The sequence below is a fragment of the Alligator mississippiensis genome, chromosome 4 (assembly GCF_030867095.1).
Source record: "Alligator mississippiensis isolate rAllMis1 chromosome 4, rAllMis1, whole genome shotgun sequence".
Classification (NCBI taxonomy): Eukaryota; Metazoa; Chordata; order Crocodylia; family Alligatoridae; genus Alligator; species Alligator mississippiensis.
In genome coordinates, this window is record NC_081827.1 from 128,774,775 (window position 1) to 128,794,800 (window position 20,026).

Consider the following 20,026-nt stretch of genomic DNA (forward strand, 5'->3'; position numbering starts at 1 on the left):
CCGGGCTGGGGCCACTGGGGCTGCCACCTGGCCCCATGCCGTGCGGGGCGGGGCCCAGTGACCCTGATGGCAGCTGCTAGTGCCGGTGAGTGCAGGGTGGTTTGGGTTTTATTTTTTAATTGTGGGGATACTGGGGTGGGGGGGGCAGCAATTGGGGGGGGCTCATGGAGCTGGGGGGGATGGGGCCAAGTGGGGCAGTGATGGGGGGCTCGGGGGGCAGGTGGGGCAGTGATCCCGGGGGGCTGGAGGAGTGGGTGGGGCTGGTGCGGGTCCCCCCATGGTCCCCTCCCCCGTCCTCCAGCACCCCCACTCCCTACGTACGAGCACTGGAGCCTGGGCCCAGCTCCCTGCAGCTGGCACGCTGCCTGCCCTGCACAGGCAGGCAGCATGCTTCAGCACCAGGGTGAGGGCCAGCCATAGAGATGCTCTGGCTGCTACCAGAGCACCTCTGTGGAGGACCCAGCCTCCCGTTGCCTCAGGGCATGGTCCAGGACCGTGCCCTGCCCCGCTTTTTTCACTCCAGTTTTTTTTGACCCCTGAATATCCCCTGGAACCTTTTCTTGTTTCTGCACGTGCCTCTTGGAGCATCTCAAAGACGTTTAGACCTGACATTGACTCAGTGATAGGTTTCACTTCAAGTAAAAAAGCACTACATTTTCTTGCCCTAGTGGAAATGCTATAATGCAGGGATAGACAACCCATGGCACACAATGCCAGAATGTGGCACACAAAGGCATTTTGCTTGGCACTTGAGCCTCAAGGAAGGGGCCGGGCTTGTGCTGCCACAACAAGGATTAGGCCCCTCATGGCTCCCCTGCTGCTGGCCCAAGCATGCCAACGTCTTCCAAGTTGAGGTTGCGTGTGTTTTTGGCATTTGACCCCTGGTATAGTACTATTTTTCTGGACTTTATGGCTGGCTATAGACATGCTTATTCATGTTCTAACTAAAACTCAAATGAACAAACTTGATTAATCAAGTCTGCTCTGCATTCTAATTAGAACGCTCCAGCATCACATGTATTAAGCCCTCCTGTGTTTCAAAATGGCCACAGGGGTGCTTTAACTTAACCTCATCAAATGAGCTTTAGTTAAAGCGTCCTATGGCCATTTTTAAATGTGCAGGGGCTTAATATACATGATTGTGAGGTGTTTTAATTAAAGCAGCTCTCCAGGAACTGCTCTAATTAAAATGCCCCATTCCTCCACCCCCAAGCATGTGTAAAGGCAGCCTATTTGTTTATTTGTTACTATGGCTCTTACTGTTCCACTGAAATATTCTAACAAGTGCAAAAATAATCTGGAAAAAGACAAGAAATGAAATATGGAGAGAGAAGAGATTTGGAAAGGCCTATGAGTTAGGAACCCAACTTTCAGAGAAAAATCAGGTGCTTGGTTGCCTCATATGCTTTTGATAATCTTCCCCTGCCTTTATAAATGTAAGGGGAGAACAAAAAACAATTACTCCATAGTGAGCACTGCTAGATCAGGCATTTTTATCACTTGTCATGCAGCACTGAATTGAGTTTAGCATCTAAACAACGAAGGTGCCTACTAACTTCAATCATTGTCACCCCTTGTAGGTGTACACCGGGATGTTTCAGGCACTGAAAAAATGCACTCAGTTTTAGAGGCATTACCAAGTCCTGCAGTATTTTCTTAAAATAGGGAAAATGGCTAAAAATTTCTTCATATTTCTGGAACCAAAATAATGGGTCAACTTAGTATAATTCATAATGAGCCCTCAGAATTGAAACAAGGGTCTGCATAAAAATGTTCTGACTCATTCAGCAACATATGTGCAATTCCTTACGTAAAGTACTCTTTCCTTCCTCCACAAAAATCTACTAATCCAATGCTCACTATTGCACATAAGAATCCTTTGCTTACTATTTCTTTACCCCAAACAGGACTTCCATCCATACCACTCTCATTCTACCATTCTTCCCCACCATTGTATGCTGGTTTGTTTGGGTTTTTTACTAGGTATTCTGAACAGTGTCCACAGTAGTGGCACACAGATCTGAAGCAACCTGCTGTGAAGTCATCAGTAAAGCCCTAGGTTCCTTTTGGTTCCTGAAGGTCTATGCTGATTGCTGGTGGTTTCCCCTAGTTGGGTGAGGGTCCAAGTCTCTCATGGTAGTGGAGGACCAGGGATCAGAAGAACAGGAGTCCAAGCTCCTGTCCAGTATTAGTTCTTAAAAGTCCTCTATTTCCTTGATCAAGCTGGGAATGCACCAGCCATGTGATGCTGCTACTGGACTCTCGGTTGCAGAAACACCCTCATCTCAATGCCATTTCTCCTCATTGTCATCTTATGTGTAGCTCACCTACTATTAGAGAGTCCAGTGAAGGAACTTTCTGTCACAACAGTTAATTCTCACCATAGAAATGGTAAGCTTCCTGTAGCACAGCAGCTGCTTGACTCAACAGTGGGCCAGTTCAGTCTTTACCTCAGAAGGCAAAGAACTTGAGGAAGCAGAGCCATCCTGAGTAATTTTGTAACACAAATATTCACCACTTTCAGGCCCACAAAAGTGGTTTGTTCTTGTGCACCTCCATTATACCAGTCAGCGAGAGACCGGGTTCCCATCAGACACTTGCTGCAGAAGGGGAACCCAGATGCTTGTTCCTTCTAGCCCTGCTGAAAGCCTCTACCATTTGTTATCACTTTACAATTGCAAGGCTCTCTTTGCAAGGGAACAGGCTAGAAAGCTATGGGTTTGTTTTGGGTTTTTTTTTAACAAAGTAAAAGCTGAGACTCTTCTACCCCCGGACCCAAACGCTGGCTTTGTTCATGTGAGGCTTATTGGAACCTCCAGGAGCTGCCTTCAGCTCATCTATATTGATTACCAATTAGAGCCATATCTGAACAAAGATATACAGTTCAGAAACAGGGTTGGATTTTGATCTAAATTTTTCAGTTCTTTGGTTCTGTACAAATACTATGGGAGTTGGTTGTAAAATTTACATTCCAGAGTTCGTGTGTGTGCAGATCCACAGATCAGGCCTCTTTCCATAAGAAAGTAAACCTGAACCAGTTCTACAGGACTTGGTTCTGTACTCAAGTCTTGGTGTAACCATGGTGACCTAAGCCCAATGGTGCCTAACAGGGCTTCTAGTCACAAGTTAGCAAGAGACTCTTGGCTAAGACTAAACTTCTCTAAACTGCAATGGAAGTTCTAGTTCATGATATCTTGCATAACCCAAAGCTAAATTGGACTAGGGGCCATACATCTCCTTGGGCAATGTAAGACCTGGAGGGTGATGCCATGGAATTCCAAGAGTCACTTACTTGGTGTGGGAAATGTGGCAAGACTGGCTTTGCTTTAGATCATTTTGTAATGGTACTCCAAGTTTTGATCCTTCTTAACAATTGATTTCTTATTTCTCACATGACTTGCATGGAGCTTAGGGTCTTCTAACTTAAAGGTGCAATGATAGACACCCAGAAAATTCCATTTGCCTTGTGCAGGTATTAGCAACAGCTCCTATCTCGATCAGATGGGATGTGTTTGGGAGAACACATTACATAAAGAACTCATTACATAAAGAACTCAGTGTTTGAGAGAATCTTTGTCTCACATTATTCACAGAGACACTGGTAAATTCCAGGAGAGACTTCCTGCCTTCCCCTTCCTTCAACAGGAGATACTTTCTTCAGCTTGTCAAAACTCATATCAGAAGGTTAACTCATACTCTTATTGAAGGCCATTTAGAACCAAAAGAAAAACTAAACATGTTCCACATGTTTTCCAGGCCATCCAATATGGCCAATTATTCTCCCTAATTCAGAGCTCTCTTGACTGGTTATAAACTATTGAGAACTTGGCTGTTCAGCTTCTTGCATGTGGGTACTTAAGTAATTCCACATACAACCCGGATAACTGATCCAGGTAGAACAAAAATGTAATAATCTTACCAGTAAATATTTTAGGGCCCTTTTTTTCCTTTGCATGATGAACTTGAAGGAGGATGTAGGTGTAGTGCCATTCTCTCTACCTCACATAATGTATCACTTTCCTTCCCCCATTCTCTTTCTATTTAGACAGCAATCATAGGGCCTATATATCTCAAGCCATTGCAAAACACTTTTCCAGTGGCAAATTCTAAGCCCTTGGCAAGACTCCCTAAGCAGTAATATTTGTAATTTTGGAGCTGCCTCTGGGTCTGTCACGTGATTAATCTGCTGACGGGATCTTAGCACTCACTGCCTTGTGCTCCTACCCAGACAGTATTTTATTTTGATGTTTAGAAATGCATTCACTTTTATCTCTTTGAAAAGAAATTCCTCTGCAAACCTCAGATGAGAGTAATAGCTATTTGGAAATTGTACTGTTCTCCCCCCTTCCCCCCAGATCTCTGGGTGTCTCTGAGGATTGCAGTAAGGACTGCCTATATAGCTTACTTTTTTTAAAGGAAGCCTCAGATTTCCTGCATGCCTGGCTTCATGCCTGGCCCACCCTTTTGGGAGGGTGGGTTCATAACAGGCCAGTCCTGGTCCCAAAGCATAGTTTAGGGCAGCAATCCTCAAGTTAGGGGTGGCAGCACTTAATAACTGGGGTCTGAAGCCCAATAGAAATTCAGTTGTAGCAGTAGGGCTTAGACCAGAAGGGTGGGATCATGAGTTAACTGAAAGATGGTTTGCAAGCCTGGAAATGGGGTAGCCTCAGACAAACATCAGGCACTAATGCTCTAGAGTACCTTTTGGTTTATTGACCTTTTGCAACATGCGTTCTGCATTGGCCTTGATAACTACATACATTGTAATTTGCTAGAAAGTCAGACCCACACCACACCCTCAATTTAAAAAAATCCAGTGTCTTATGTCATGTTCTACTCTGTTTTGATATAAATCCAGACTAATTCTATTGTCTAGCTGAGATACCACAGAATACAGCAGCATAAAATGTGTCCCCTAGTGAAGACCACGAGTCAGGCATGTATCTGTTGTTAACAGGCTTTTCCTATTCAAAAATAGCTGCATCATCTTTCAGAATTTTGTCACGTGTTCATAACTTTTCAAATACCCTTGTTTAGCAGGTGCCCTTAATTAGTAGCAGCCCTGTTATCATACAGTTTATTATAGGAGCTGCCCTTATTTTCTAATTTCACCTTTGCCATGAAAGGGTATAGTAATTAAAGGTAATAAAAGCCACCATCCTTTTGAAGCAGCCCTCGGTTTAAGGCTACAGGGGAAGTAATTAAATTTAATAATAGATGGGCCTTCTAAATGAAGATCAAGACATCAAAATTCAGTTATTTTAAAGAGAGAATGGATTTACTGCTTTAATGTCTCAAATAAGCCCTACTATTTTTTTTTCAAACTGACATGAATGGGAAGATTGATTCACACTGTAGATATAAGACAAATACACCCAGAGTGTGAATTTTATCAAGACATACATTCCGGTAGTTTCAAGGTCATAAATAATGCTTCATATATTGACAGTTTGCCCATGGTGTGGAGGTAAAAAAAGAAGACTGATTTAAAATAACAGATTCCAAACTACTCCATGTTGTTGCTGACAGAAGAAGTAGGAAGCCAAGAAAAATGAATGCTTCCACAATGCTCAGCAAAGCCAGAATGATCCTCAAACTAATCACATATTGTATACTCACAAAACCCCCCAGTGTCAATGCAAAACAGAAATTGACAGATTCAGCATTCAAGTCATGAAATTCCATAGATTGTAATAATCTAAGGACCAGTCTTCCAGTCCCAGATCATCATGGCTCTGAATTACTGAAGAAACCATCCACATGGATTGGATTGTAAGACCACATCCCAAATAATTACATTTCCCCCTGGATTCTAAAGGAGCCCTACCCTTTCTATGTCAAGCAAGTTGTAAAGTTAGGGGTGACTGAAGTTTAACTCCCCTTTGTGCCTTTGAAAATCATCTGCTTCACCTTCACGTGCCAGATTTTCAAAGGTATTTTTGCAGGATTCAAGTTTACTTATGGAAGTTTGTGTCCCTGGTTTGTCATAGTCAAGTTTTTGCACATGGAACTTCAGAAGTGTGCAAGCCAACAGCTCTCACATCTCTGATTGGTTAATTAGACATCTAACTGCCCAGTTTGCATATGTAAATCTAAGTTTTTGTGTGGGCAGAACAGAACCATGAGCAAATGTATGTACAATGTTATTTTCAGAGACTCTTTACAGCAGCACTTTTAAAACCACTCCAGCCTGTCATTTTGTATTTGGGGCCAGAGTTTCAATTGATGTAAGGTAGTGTAGTTCTATCCCAACTGAAGATCTGTCAGCTGCCATGCCAATCCAAACTGCCCATACAATCCCATAAAAACTTATTCTGTCCATTAGGCCTCTAGCTTGTAAAAAGGTTGTGTTCCTGATGGTACTTTTTAGCAGCTGCGTTCTGAAAATTATAAATCAGCACTCAGATTAGATAAATACAGTGTGGAGGGCTGATGTACTGCTTTTGGTTCCCAGAGGTCTGCAGAATTTACATATTTATTGCAAGTCACAAGCAGAAAATGTATAAAGTGTATCTTGAATGCATGCATGCCCTAGAAAATATATATATGTGCACATATTGGTTATATATGTCCCATTCTCTGTGTATCTGGAAAAGAGTGGGTTTTTTTTTTGCTTTCTTTCAGCTGATGTACTTTCTCCTCAGCACCATGGGTCTGATTACCTGTGTTTTGGCAGTGGCTTTTGCTGCACATCATTATTTACAAATTACACAGTTTACCTGTGATACCATCCTCAATACCTGCCAGTGCAAACTGGACACTTCAGATCCCCTCAGCAGGACCTTCATTTACCAAGATGTATCTGACTGTACCAGTGTCACCAGCGCTTTCAACCTGTATTTACTCCTGCAGATGGTTCTTAATCTGATTGCAGCTATTGTATGTTTGGTGGTGTGCTTTGTGATGTGGAAACACAGATACCAGGTCTTTTATGTGGGCACTCGGTTATACTCATTAACTTCTACTGAAATCCAGCAACAGAAAGTGTAGGATTTTTGTGAAGAGGGAATGAAAAGGTTCAGTTTGGTACCATGTAGACACCACAAATGGGTTAATGTTTATAAAAAATTTTGACAAGGAAAAGCATTGACGAATACCGAATGAATAAATTTATATTTTTCAGTAATTTTAAGAAAAATTCTTATGGCAGCTACAGCAAAGGTCCCTTTTGGGAATATCTAGCTCAAGATGCATCATAAAGACCTGAAGATGTAGCTTTACAAATACCCTTCAAAAAGCATCTTTAATATAGTTTTCAAGGGCGACTAGAGGGTAACCCAAGTTTGAGGTACCTGACTTGATGCTCGTTAAAGTAGGATGATTTTTAGAGAGCAGAAACCCCATGCTTTCTGAAAATAAAACCAGTTCCAGGTAACTCAAATTAGTCTCCACAAAACTGAGGAACACACGCCACCCTGGAAATCATGTATTGAAATGATCAGTACTCATAAAACTGCTGTTTATCCAGTTACACTAGTATTTGTTTATCCAGAGCACTAAAGGCCAAACTCATTTTTGGCATAGCTTCTCCAGAAACAATAGATATATACCAGGGGAGCATTAGGCACAACAACCTTCAAAGACACATTACTCCATAAAGAAATGGGCAAGTTAAGTAGGTATGCCTGATTTTCTAAGAATATAATCTGTTCCCAATGAGTACATGACCATAATGACTTCTAATTATGATATAACAATCCTGTTTTTCCTCCTAAGGTTCCCAGTTGGGAGTCTGATTTTCTTTCAATTTGGCCCTTCTGTAGGTAATGTGCACTAGTGCAAAGTAGACACCAGATCTTTGGGGGTGAATGAGGAATTCTGATTTGGTAGTGCTGTGCATGGATGATACTGACTCCAAAAGGGCAAAGCTTTGGAGAGTCAACCCTGTATAATAAGGGATTCCTTATCATCCACTGAAGTCACTCCACTCGAGATGGAATAGAACAGCCATCATGTACCAGCAAGACTGTTCAACAACAGGGTCCTCTGGCATTCCATAGTGCTCCTCTCTCCTCCCTTCTCCCTGCCCCCAGCAAGGGGAGGGGGAGAAAGAGCAGAGCAGACCATCAATAAGTGCTCTTCTGCCACTCTACCTCTGCTTTCCAGTGAACTTGCGTAGATCCCTGGGCCCTCCTGGCTGCTGCTTCCCTCCTGCCTAGAGTGCCAGGAGTGGCAACACCAACAGCTACCAGAGTGCTGTGGTTCCTGACAGCTGGGGAGCTCCTCCCAGCCATTCTCAGCACATGAGACCCCCATGCCTCCAGACATTGGTGCCACTACCCCACCTCTCTATCCACCGGTCTCCATGAACTTCTCTGGTTCCAGTGGTGGGGAGGGGCATGAGGTCTCTTGTCCCCCTGTTTTGGTGGGAATGGAGCTGAGGCAAGAGGCAGGAGAGCATCCACCAACATCAGGTCCACTCCAGGAGATGGGGCTACGGAGTGGTACTGACAATCCTCTCTTCTCCTCTGGTCCTTTGGTGGGGGAGTGGACCTGCTGGTCATTGCAGCCAATATTAAGGGGGAGTAAAAAAGGCATCTACCCCCAGACTTTGGTGGGGTGGGGCAGAATAATTGCAGCCACCACCACTGCCCCATGCACTGCCACTGCTCAGGCTGCAAAACTGCCTAACTACACCTCTGGCTGCACCCTCCTGTAGTACCCAGTGGCTGGAGAACACACTGCTATAGGCAGCCCCAGTGATTTTGAAGCAGTCTTGCTGGGGGCTATGACAGGGTCTATAAATGCATCCAGCAGCTCATAATGTTGTGTTTTGAAATGTTTTCCAGCTTATTACACTTGGAAACATTTCAAATGATAAGTCTATACCCTTTGTGTCCACCAAATTACAGGCACAAGCAGTTTTTCACCTGAAGCTGTTTGCCTGTCTTGTCAGTGTTACCCAAGTGGACACTCTGATTCCAAAATAGTCTTATACAATTTGAGGTGACAAAGAGTTCTGAAAGAAGCTGGGTGCAGTGGAATTCAATTATAGCATTGATTCAAGACTTACAACTGCCACCATCACTACCATTTTAGGGACTGAAGTCTCCCATTGACTTCAGTAGGAGTTCATTGATTATTACATCTGAATAGTCTCTACTTGGAGGAGTATTTAGCTCCTTAAATGAAATGTACATAGACATAACCTTTTCATCTTTCAAGAACTGTTGGGCATGTCTACATGTTCAATTAATGTGCCTTAGGTAATGCACATTAAATCTAGTACCTACATTATGAGGAACTGGGAAAATGCACATTAACCTTTTTTAATGCACATTAGCTAAAGAGCACAGGGGTTTTTTTGTGGTGCTTTAATGTGCATTAAAATAAGCTAATGCGCATTAAAGCACACATGTACATATGCATAGCCTGTAGGTAGTTCAACCCTCAAAGGAAGGGGATCCAGGGAAGATAGGCATAGGCAACACGTAGGGAGGCTACAAGGGGGCATGTGCCCCCCCTGAAATTAGCCCTTGCCAGCTGGAGAGTTGGGGTGCTGAGAGAAGTGCCAGCCAGTCCCGTCCCCCCCCCCCCCCCCCAAGATTGGTGCCGGCTGGGGAGTGGGGGCACTGAGAGAAGCGCCAGAGGCACTTCCAGTTTTGCCTGCAGCACTTCTGGTTTTGCTGCTGGCGCTTCTGGGGTCAGCAATCAGCCGCTGGTGCCCCCAGACTCAGGAGGCACCAGTTGCCCATTAGGATGGGGATATCTGTGCCTAACAGTTCCTTCTCAGGGTTGCTTCATTCCAGCTGTGCTAACAGTAATTCCCAGGTGTAGGTCTATGCCAGGTTCTGTGGTATCTTTTCAGGATAATGGTCTACAGAAGGGAATGATGTGCATTCCACCTAGTTCCTCTCATCTGTTCACTCATCCCCTCTGGCCCAACAAGTTATATTCCCATTCCCAGGACAGACCTTATATGCATAAAGTGGACTCTTCCAGGCCCAGAACTTGGGGGCATTGGTGTTGCACAGGGGACCACACTCCCTTTAGCACAACAACTGAGAAAGCGGCATATGACAGCACCCAGTATATATGGAAGAAGGAGGCTATTAAATTGTCTGGGTTTTAGGGCTTGATCCTGTATCACTGAAGTCAGTAGGATTCAGGGCCAAATTTTCCTAGGTGACCTGGAAAGCTAAGCCCCATTTCCAAACATGACTTGGGGAAGGTCACTGCTACCTAGTGGGTGGGTCTGGGAGTGGCCCTAACTCAAATATGCTGACCATCCACAGAGATGCCAAGGATGAATCACTATAGGTATGCCCTGTTAATATGCCCTCCCTCTGAAGCTTCTATTACTACTAGATATACCCTTAGGCACTCTGTGGCCTCTACCTTATAAGGCGACTTGGGCTTCCCAGTTCCTTTTGTTGTTTCTTTGGGAAGTTTCACCCACCATTTTTGGTTGTAAATGCAAGTAGTTTAACACCATTATTTAAACAGTACCTTTGTCTGAACTTGTTTCCTTCCTAGCACCAAGGGGATTAGTAGTAGTATTAGTGATAAGAATGAGTGAGTCATTTTAGTTTTGTAAAATGAGTTTTGCTAAATGTTTTTAAAGGGAAAGTTTGAAATAATGAGGGCCACCCACCACTAAAGCTCATGCCATTTGGCATTTCTAGCAGTATCAGTGGAAGGCTGAGCATCAAATGGAAAAAGAGACTGAACTACCCTCCTACCAAAGTCATGAGGCTGATTGGCAGGACAGCATGGTGAAGTTTGATCTGCAATTGCTTGTACTGTATTTCCGCTCAGGCTGATTATTTACAAATGTTAATCCTCTGACCTTCATCTCTTTCCCCTTTTTTCAGTCTTTCTTCTCCATAATCTGTTAGGTCCTGGGCCACATGCCACCTCTCTCTTCTTAGAGGTAGGCTTTGACTTTCTTAGTGGCCTCTGGCTTGCAGGAAGTTTAAATTGACTTTAACTAGGCTTTCAGCAACAATAAATATATTATCATGATGAACATAGATTTGTCATGAAAGATTTCAGAGTGGCAGTGTTGATACTGGTGAGATACCCGTCCCTAGAAATACGTGTATTCTAGTTACAGCACATCTTTGCTTTTAAACTATGTTGCAGAATTCTCAACACTAAACAGTCCAGTGCAGCTTAACTTTGTGTTCTGGAAGGGAAAAGAAAGCAATATTCATTGTATATTATTCAAATATGTGAGGTTTAAATACATGGGAGATTTTGAACGAGCAAAGAATAACTTCTACATTTCCTCTTTATATGTCTCAAGAGCATAAAACCAAAACAGAGAAGACGACTACCAGGAAACAGACATGGTAGCTATTTTGAACCAGTGTTCTTCTGGCCATGGTTTTATAACATACTTTTTTTCATATGTGAAATCTCGAAAGCTTTAATTAAAGAAATAGTTAATTTCATTCTATCAACATATTCAAAGTGTGTCCACACTTGCCCCAATGGAAGTGAATGTCCAAATTCACACAGAATCCAGTGGAAGAATGATTGAGACCTAAAGTTCTAGAAAAGTATCAGAGATGTAAAGGATAAAAAAAAATTTATTCCTAGAAATGTATCTTCATTAAAAGTTCTATGGAACTTGACAAAGCTTAAACAACACGAGTCATATAGAAGTTAAGAAGGGTCTATCCAAGTTAGTCTCAAATGCTAGGTATGATTCACATCTACCCTATAGCCATTTAACACTGGTCTGGTAGGGCCAGGATGCCTTAAAGAGGGCATAAATTACATTTCCACCCACTTTATGGTCTCTTTACACTGCTAAAAGGGCTTTAGTGTAAATGAGAATTAAGGACTTTGAGAACTTGACTGAGAATAAAATTGTTTCTAGAGACTGTTTTAGACCGTCTTGTTGAACTCTATATCTGGGATAAAATTCTTCACTGAATTTTATAACCTGTCTTAAGATCATCATTTTCTATTAAATCCTGATCCATAAGACTTTTCCAAGCAGGCCAAAGCCTGCTTCTATAATCCCTTAGTCATGAGTAGAGTAGTCCCACTGAACACACACAAACAGTGATGTTGCATGAGTAATATTACAGAAAAAGGAAAGAAAAAAAAGCAGCAGCTTTGCTCTGGGTTTGAGGAATTTTGATGTTGTGTTATGCAAATATTGAAGTTACAATAATGGCAACAAAAGAGGAACTGAGATACACAACATTACACTTAGCAAAATGTCATAGTCTAAAACTGTCAATGAGCCAAGGCAGTGACTGTTTCTTATAAGCCATTTGCACAACCCTCCTCCTCCACTAGTACTAAATGAAACAAGACTCGGAAGGAAGGGGAACTGCTGGGATTTGGCTCTGCGCGAGAGATGAGGAACACAGCAGCCGAGACATACAGGCTTTGTAAGCAAGCCCACACTTTCAGACTGTGCCTTCACGTGATCACCATCTGTGCCTTCCCAGCTCTGTCCAGCTCTGTGTGGGCAGCTCCTTGGAGCTTTGCCTAAAAACTCAAGCTACACTAGAGCTCTGGAGACTGTAATCAAATAACAGGACTAATGTTTTCTCTTACTGTGTCTACTAAATTGTGCAATGTTTTCTTGAGGCTTCTTAAAAACAGAGACCACTGTGTTTTGTGTCAGAGAAGCCACTGTGCACATGTTCTATATTTAGGTTCCCAGGATGCCAGGCCCTCTTGAAATTTTCATACTCCCCATGCCCCACCCACCCACACATGTACACATGCTTATATCTGGAAAATGTTTTTAGATATTAGTAAAGGGTGTGGGCAGGGGGTATACAAGGGAGGCATGGAGGAACAACAGTAAAGGGGTATTTAGGCACAAAGCTTAAAACCTCCTTGAGGAGGCAGATCACTGTTACTATAATGTACCTTGTGGCTTCCTATAATTCTTATAGTATATATGAAGTGAGAGTCAGATTATCAGCTATGGCAAAACAATGCAGCTTTGCTGCCTTGAAGACTCTGGCTCTGTGTCTTTCTGTAGTAAAAATCAGGAGAGGACACCATGTTTTTACTCAGTTAATCAAAGAGGTCTGACGTACTTACTGGTTTGTATTCTTTATTGAGCTAACCCTTTTCTGAGGTCGTTTTTACAAAGCTGTACCTCTTGTAAATACAGGCTCACCATAACCTTAGTGCTTGTAGCCAGCTATCTGGTAATATTCATTTTGGTGCTTCCTTGTGTTCAAGTCTATGCACTTCTTCTCTTAGGGATGTTTGTGTTCTGATTTTTCTCCTTCCCCTGCTCTCCCCAGAGTTATCTGCATTGGCAAATCAATGAGATTTATCCACCCGTTAAACACCTTCTGCAGTTTGAAAATTGGACTAAACAATATAAACAAGAACAACAATAACAAATGTTGGGTTTTTTCTGGTTTGTGTTTGGCATGTGTGATTTTTATGCCTTTGCAGAAACAGCCATATGATACACTTAAACTTAAAATATTTTGTTTTTTTTAAGGGCATATGTATAGTGCACACTTCATTTGTTAACATAATGCTTTCATATGCCACGAAGCCACCTGCATGCGAGCATAGCTATTAAAGCTTTTGTAAAATAACGGACTGGAGCTAGTGTCTAAGCTGAGATGCATCAAAACTCACAAATTAGCATCTCCTTCACAACCTGGCTTCTCAGCAGACAAGAGTTAATGCTTGTTTGCTCTCCTAGATTCCTGCCACTGCCTCCGAGTTAGTACATTGCACAAATGTCAGAAGGCTGGGTTGCTAATGTGCAGACAAATGGGAACCTCATTCAGTCAGGTATATTATGACTGACAAGGACTGGGCTGACCTCAAGTTAGTGGATATATAAAGAGTGACACTGATTAAACCAGGGCACTGCATAAGAGCCCTAATGATTCTGGAAATGAAATATTCTAGGAAGCCATGGTTTTTTAACCCAGTTTCACTTTGTGGTTGGGGAAAGAAAACCCTCTCTTAAAATGTTCCAAAGTTAATTGAACAAAGCTAATCAGCATAAGACACCTCTTTGGCCAAAATTATAATGAGAAGAAACTGATACCAGATATATTCCCCATATGCAGCAGGAATGGAAGCAACAGTGATTTCTTCCTCAGAAAAGCCTGTCATTTGTGGATATTATTCTGCATTGGATGGGTACTCATGGCCCCCATTGATTTCACTAGAAGCCTTGCTTAGACCTGAGGATAGAATTTGGCCCATCTGGAGAAAAGAGGAGTAGCATTTGCATCTCTTCTTACCTGATTGTGCCCTGAAGTCTGTTGCAGATCCTAACTAAGAGGCCAAACCAAGCTCTCGAAGCTTGTGTAACTCTTGTTGAATTAAGTTGGAGTTGCATGTATGCAGAGAAGTGTAGAACTGAGTATTTTCTAGCTCATTACAGTCAAACCAACTGACAACAATATTAAAGGGACAAAGTCAAGTCTGCTACACTCTAAATTTAGTGTGTTAAACCAAAAAATAGATGAGGGAGGCAAGTTATAAAATGTAAATGGGCCTTTACTAGGAGCTGCAAATGTTCAGTACCTCTTGGGATTTGTCCCCACAAGAGTGTAAAGGCTAGGTCCTCAGTTAGTATAAACCCATTGACTTCAGCAGAGCTACTCCAATTCATGCCAGCTGGGGGTCTAGCCTGAGGTGGTTTCATAGAATTACTTAAAATATATAGCAATGAAAATGTGTTTTTAAAAATGTTTAAACATTCTCCCCCAACATTGCAAAACTAAACCTAACAGTTTTGGATTAGAATTTTGAGAACTGGATAAGACACCTGACAGGAGAAAGATATTTTCTGGTTTCATGTCACAATCCAAATCTGTTAAAGCTTTGAAAAACAAAGCAGCAACATAAATGGTAAAAGAGTAAATCTATACAATTCTTGCAGTTTTAATTACCTAAGGTGTGAGCAGAAGAGGAGAAAGGATCTAAAAATGCATTTATATTGGGCCAGATTCTTAGTTGCAGATCAGTGTAGTTCTAACAGAGCTCTCAGGACAATCTGGTCTATGAACTTTAGTTGCTAATTTCCTTCAATATTGTATCAAGAATAAAGCTTTATAATCTAGTTTTGTCTGTTTTTATTACATTTATATATATCTTGTTGAGGTAAGAATATCCAACTTTGGAAAATAGCTCTTGTGTTTTAAATAAACTGTTAAGATTTCTAGTAGCAAAATGTATATCTCTGACAGACTTTTATCTTTATTGCATTTCTAATAAAAACATCTTTTCATTTGTCCAGTTAGCTGTTTGTGTTTTGCTTTTCTCTCTGTCTCCCAAGACAGTTGGACTTTATGTCTGCTTATCATGCAGTGGCCTATTTCACTATCACTATGAGCAATGTTAAAAGAGAGAAGAAGGCAATTGATTTTGTAAGGTCAGGCACACTTTTAGCAGGCAGAGAAGAGTTACAGGACTGCAAACTATCCCAAGAGAATCCCCTAAGCTTCCCTGTGAATGTGAAACTTTCCTGTGAATTACACTATTGGTCCTAATAAATTGTCAAATAAAAGAAAACCATTGCTTGCAAATCATGCAGCCCTGTAGGCAAATTGTGCACTACACTACAAGGTTTCCTTTATTGAAGCACAATGTGGAGTGCTGCACAGCCTTTATTAAAACAAAGGACAGGAACCTACAGTCTATACTCAAGGATGGGAAGTCAATGGAAGTTTCACCTGTATAAGCAAGCATATGGGTGGGGGCCTGAAATGTTTAAGCTGGGTTGCCATAGTCATGACAGTGTTATAAAACTCCTCTGGCAAAGCTCAGAGTCAACACATCAGATATGTATGCAACAGTGAGTTCAGAAAGGGAGAATTCATGCAGAGCACACACTCCCACCACTGCCAAATCCCATGAGCATTAGTTGTGACAAATCACTATGGCATCAAGGCTGACTAACTTCTGCAAGACCTCACAGCTTCTGAATTCATCCCACACAAAGTAACCATGGACACTTGCTTCGCTTTCTGGTTATGTTCGTCAGTAGGGTGAAGATGTGTCAGTGAGTGGGAATGAAAAGGAAAAAAAACCCACTATCACTAAACTCACTGAAATGCTGGCATACTAGAGGTGATAATAATACTATTTCCTGGAACAAATTTTTTAAAACTCAGGATTTACCTGAGTAGCTCATCAGTAATAGTATTAAATTAAGTCCTACTTCCTTTTTGCAAAACGTTCTTGGTGACTTGTGATGGCCAGGGTCACACACATGAAGTCTGGGTCCAACAAGGGTTACAGTGCCCTTACTTTCAGTCTTTGTCTCTCACCAGAATATCGTACCACCACCTGAACTGCACACAAATTGCACTCTGAAGTGCCAATTGTAAGACTTCTCAGCCAACATCATCTTGTATGAGAGTATGCTCATGTTTGTGCATGGGGGACAAGGGAGGGAAAATATAGGAGTTCATATTTTTACACACACAAAAACACACTATTATTGAAGGACAGTACTCATTTATATGTATGCTTGTATTTCTTTACACTCATTTAATAAAAAAAAAATCTGTGTCTGGATACATATGTTTATGAGGGTCATGAAGGTTTATGGTCAAATTTTAAAATTCAGGTCCATACTCTAAAGAAATAGGCCCACAATTTACCATGAGGAAAAGAAGATGGGGTATTAGCACACATCTGTTGCTCTGTGGTAACTGCCCGTGTGTGATCTTACTTCGTGATAAATCAAGACGCAAGATTTCTTAGGGTCTTTCTTTTACTGGACCAACTATGTAGCTGGGATAAAGTTAAATAAGCTTTTGAATGGAAGATGTTCTTCCTTGGGTCTCTGATCACAGGAAGCCAAGGACAGAATAGCAGAAAACAGCGGAGGGGAGGAGGTGAGAAAAATTGTCAGGTGTAGGGGGCACACAATTAGCAGAAGAAAAGAAGCTGAATACTGGGAGATCAAGGCCTACCAAAGGGAGGAGGGTCATTCTAACCTTTCCTGTGTGGAAAGAATTCAGGAGTTGGGTAAGATATTATGTGCCATTACCCCAAAATCAATGTTTAGTCCTTGGTTCTTAGTGTCCATTCATGATAAATGAAAGCTAGCCTACAGTATCACTTCTCTCTTTCACTGAGCGCTAACCTAGCTCTGATTAATCTTGAACTACCACAGTGTAAGAATTTGCACATGAAAACTTTCTGCAGAGCATTTAATGCACATTAAAGCCACACTTTTCCTTACCTTGTGATAAACTGTGTGTGTGTCCACAACCTAAAGAATTTAGAAAGTAATGCTCCAATCCAGCAAAATGGATTAAGGAACGTGTAGTTCCATCACAGGGAATGTGTCCTCTCAGCACTTCCCATGGAGAGACTACTCATAGTTTCATAGTTGGTAGGGTCGGAAGGGACGTGAGCAGGTCATCAAGTCTGACCCCCTGCCATGGCAGGAAAGAGTACTGGGGTTAAACGACCCCGGCAAGGTGTTCATCCAGCCTCCTCTTAAAGACCCCCAGGGTAGGAGTGGGCACCACTTCTCTTGGAAGTTGGTTCCAGATCCTAGCCGCCCTGATTGTGAAGTAGCGCCTCCTGATATCTAGCCTGAATCTACCCTCTACTCCTTTGAGCAGTTGACCCAAAATAAATTACTAATCTCTACAAGTACAGATTCTCAATCTTGGCCATGTGTTAAAATACAAAGCCTTGTGATAAGCTTCATTTAACATATACTTTCTGAGAAACTTATTTCTAATATCCCAAACCTCTGACCAACTTCAAAGAGCTGTATAATTTTTGTAAACAACTTACCAGAGAAATGCACCCTTTTTTCCCCTCACCAAAAAATGAATTTCTCTCTATAAAAACACACTAACTTGAGGCCCTGAAGGGATAAGATTTGCTTCTTCACTGGTGTCAAGTGACTGACATCCCTTAGCTATCATAGCTAGAAGTGGGAGATTTTTACCATTGGAAAGGGTTGATCTCAAAATTTGAAGGTTTGAGGGAAAAATTCTAATTTATAAGACTTGGAGAGGAACAAAGACTTGTGTGGATTCTTTTCTCTAAGATTATGGCTCATTTCAGGATGATTTATTTTCTACTGAAATGAACATTCTTGATGATTTTCCTTTTCATGAGGCAATAAGGCCTTAATTCAATGCCTACTGAAATCAGCAGTCTTATATTTTGTTACTGGCCTTAGACTTGATCCTATTGGAAGGTTGAGCTAAATCCCATCTAGTTATGGCTATAACTAGTATTCCCAGTACCTAGTACCAAGCATTATTAACACTTCCATATCATATTAGCATGTTGAGCATATTGATAAAAAATGAAAGAAAGCTTGGATTTGATTACAGGGCAGTCTTGAAGACTAAAAATAAATAGAAAAGTAATAGTCAATGCAAGGTGACAGGTTAAACAAGATCAGTTACTACCACAAATCCCTGGACGTGGCGGTCTGTGTACTGGTCTGGACTGAAATGCATTTATTTTGGACAGATTTAGCTAACACAAACTATGTGTTGGCAGGAAGAAGATAAGGAAGGAGTATAGGCCCAAACCTGATCCAAACCCTATTGAATCAATGTATTTACTTGACTGGGGCTTAGATGAGGTCCCAGGGGAACTGGTTTGAGTTAAAATAGATTAGTTTCAGTTAAATATATGCTTTGTTCTGGCTATATATATATCTCTCTCCAGATATATAGATATCCAAGAGTTTCTATAGTATTTGTTTTGTCATGTATGAGCTTCTGTAGTATTTGTCATTGGCAAAAAAATATATTGATTCCTGTTTGTAGCTAACAACTATTATTTGATTAAAAAAAAAAAAAAAACTGGCTCAAGGACAGTCCAGTGGTTAGGAGAAAACAGCACAGGTCCAAAATTAACTTGTTCCATTGGGCTGGCTGTCACTCAATAAGCTCTATTCAAAGAAAGGTAAAGATAATGACATGAAGAACCAGAAGCTTTCTTTCAACAAACCTTAAGCAAATTAAGAAGGAAATTGGATAGGAAAGTCTGTATGGTTATATGAGCAGTCCAGAAGCACCTGGTACAATCTTTTTTGGAGTGAGGAGGGAGTTTGTTTAAACCACCTTTGTGCTGCTGTTCCTCTCTACCCCTGTATTGTGATAATCTGGGCAGCTCAGCACACATTCAAGTGGATGGGATATGTACTGAAAAGCAAACAAATGAAACAAGATACTTGGGTTATGGAGGAGAGAAAGAAGAGGAAGTTGGATTTTTAACATACCTTTGCAGTGTTGGAGACCTTTCTTGAATAGAATCAGGGGAGCCAGGCTCTCAGCTGTATGAAACAGCAGAACTCCTTTAACATCAGAAAAACCATGCTGATTGACACCAATAGAGGAACTGGCCCAGAGGGCGCAAGCAGCCAACTTGTTTTCAGCATTCAGTTACAGAGACCCAGCAACAATGGTGAAAAGTGAGCTAGAGCTTTAAAATCCTGTCTGCCCTACTCCCAGTGCTAATAACATAAGTAGTTTTAAGTAACAGAGATATGGAATTAGACAGGTACCTATTACTTTTATTCAGAGAAGAACTAAATCACTGCTAAGTGTGAATCTGAATACCTGAGCATTCAAATGAGGAAGATCTGCTGGACTAGGCCCTTTGTTCTTTAAATGCATTGATTTTCTGCTTATAACATCCTATTAGCAAGCAGTAAAGAAATGCTGACCGCCATTTTGTTGTGGTCAAGCCAAATGTTAACTTCTGAGACCCAGATCCTTGTTTGAGTCATTGACCACATAGGTTAGGGTAAATGATACATGAGAACTGGCATACGCATGTGTGGTCACATTCTCTAATAGAAATAAAGCAATGCTATATGTGTTGACACTGATGACACTGCTAGTTTCTCCAGAATATAAATGGGTGACCAAATGCTTATTTCCAAGTGAAATGAATGTGAAATGCACCCTGACAGATCAGTTCAATTTCAGTGATCATGATAAATTTTAATAACAAGGAATTTAAAACAACTTTGTGTTTAATTAAATAGTAAGTGGAGAGGCTGATTGATGACTGATAGCACCAGGCAGTATTACTCTACCTTTTCTTCTGACTTTTTCTACCAACCACAGGGCTA

The 20,026-nt window shown here is 41.5% G+C and overlaps 1 protein-coding gene across 1 annotated transcript in view; it reads left to right on the top strand.

Moving 5' to 3' along the window:
* SSPN (sarcospan) overlaps positions 1 to 15,191 on the top strand; it is a 37,822-nt gene extending 22,631 nt beyond the window's left edge. Inside the window, exon 3 of the mRNA XM_014607321.3 lies at positions 6,625 to 15,191. Coding sequence (XP_014462807.3) covers positions 6,625 to 6,990 — 366 coding nt within the window. The 3' untranslated portion in view covers positions 6,991 to 15,191. The remainder of the gene's footprint in view (positions 1 to 6,624) is intronic.
* The last annotated feature ends 4,835 nt before the right edge of the window (positions 15,192 to 20,026 follow it).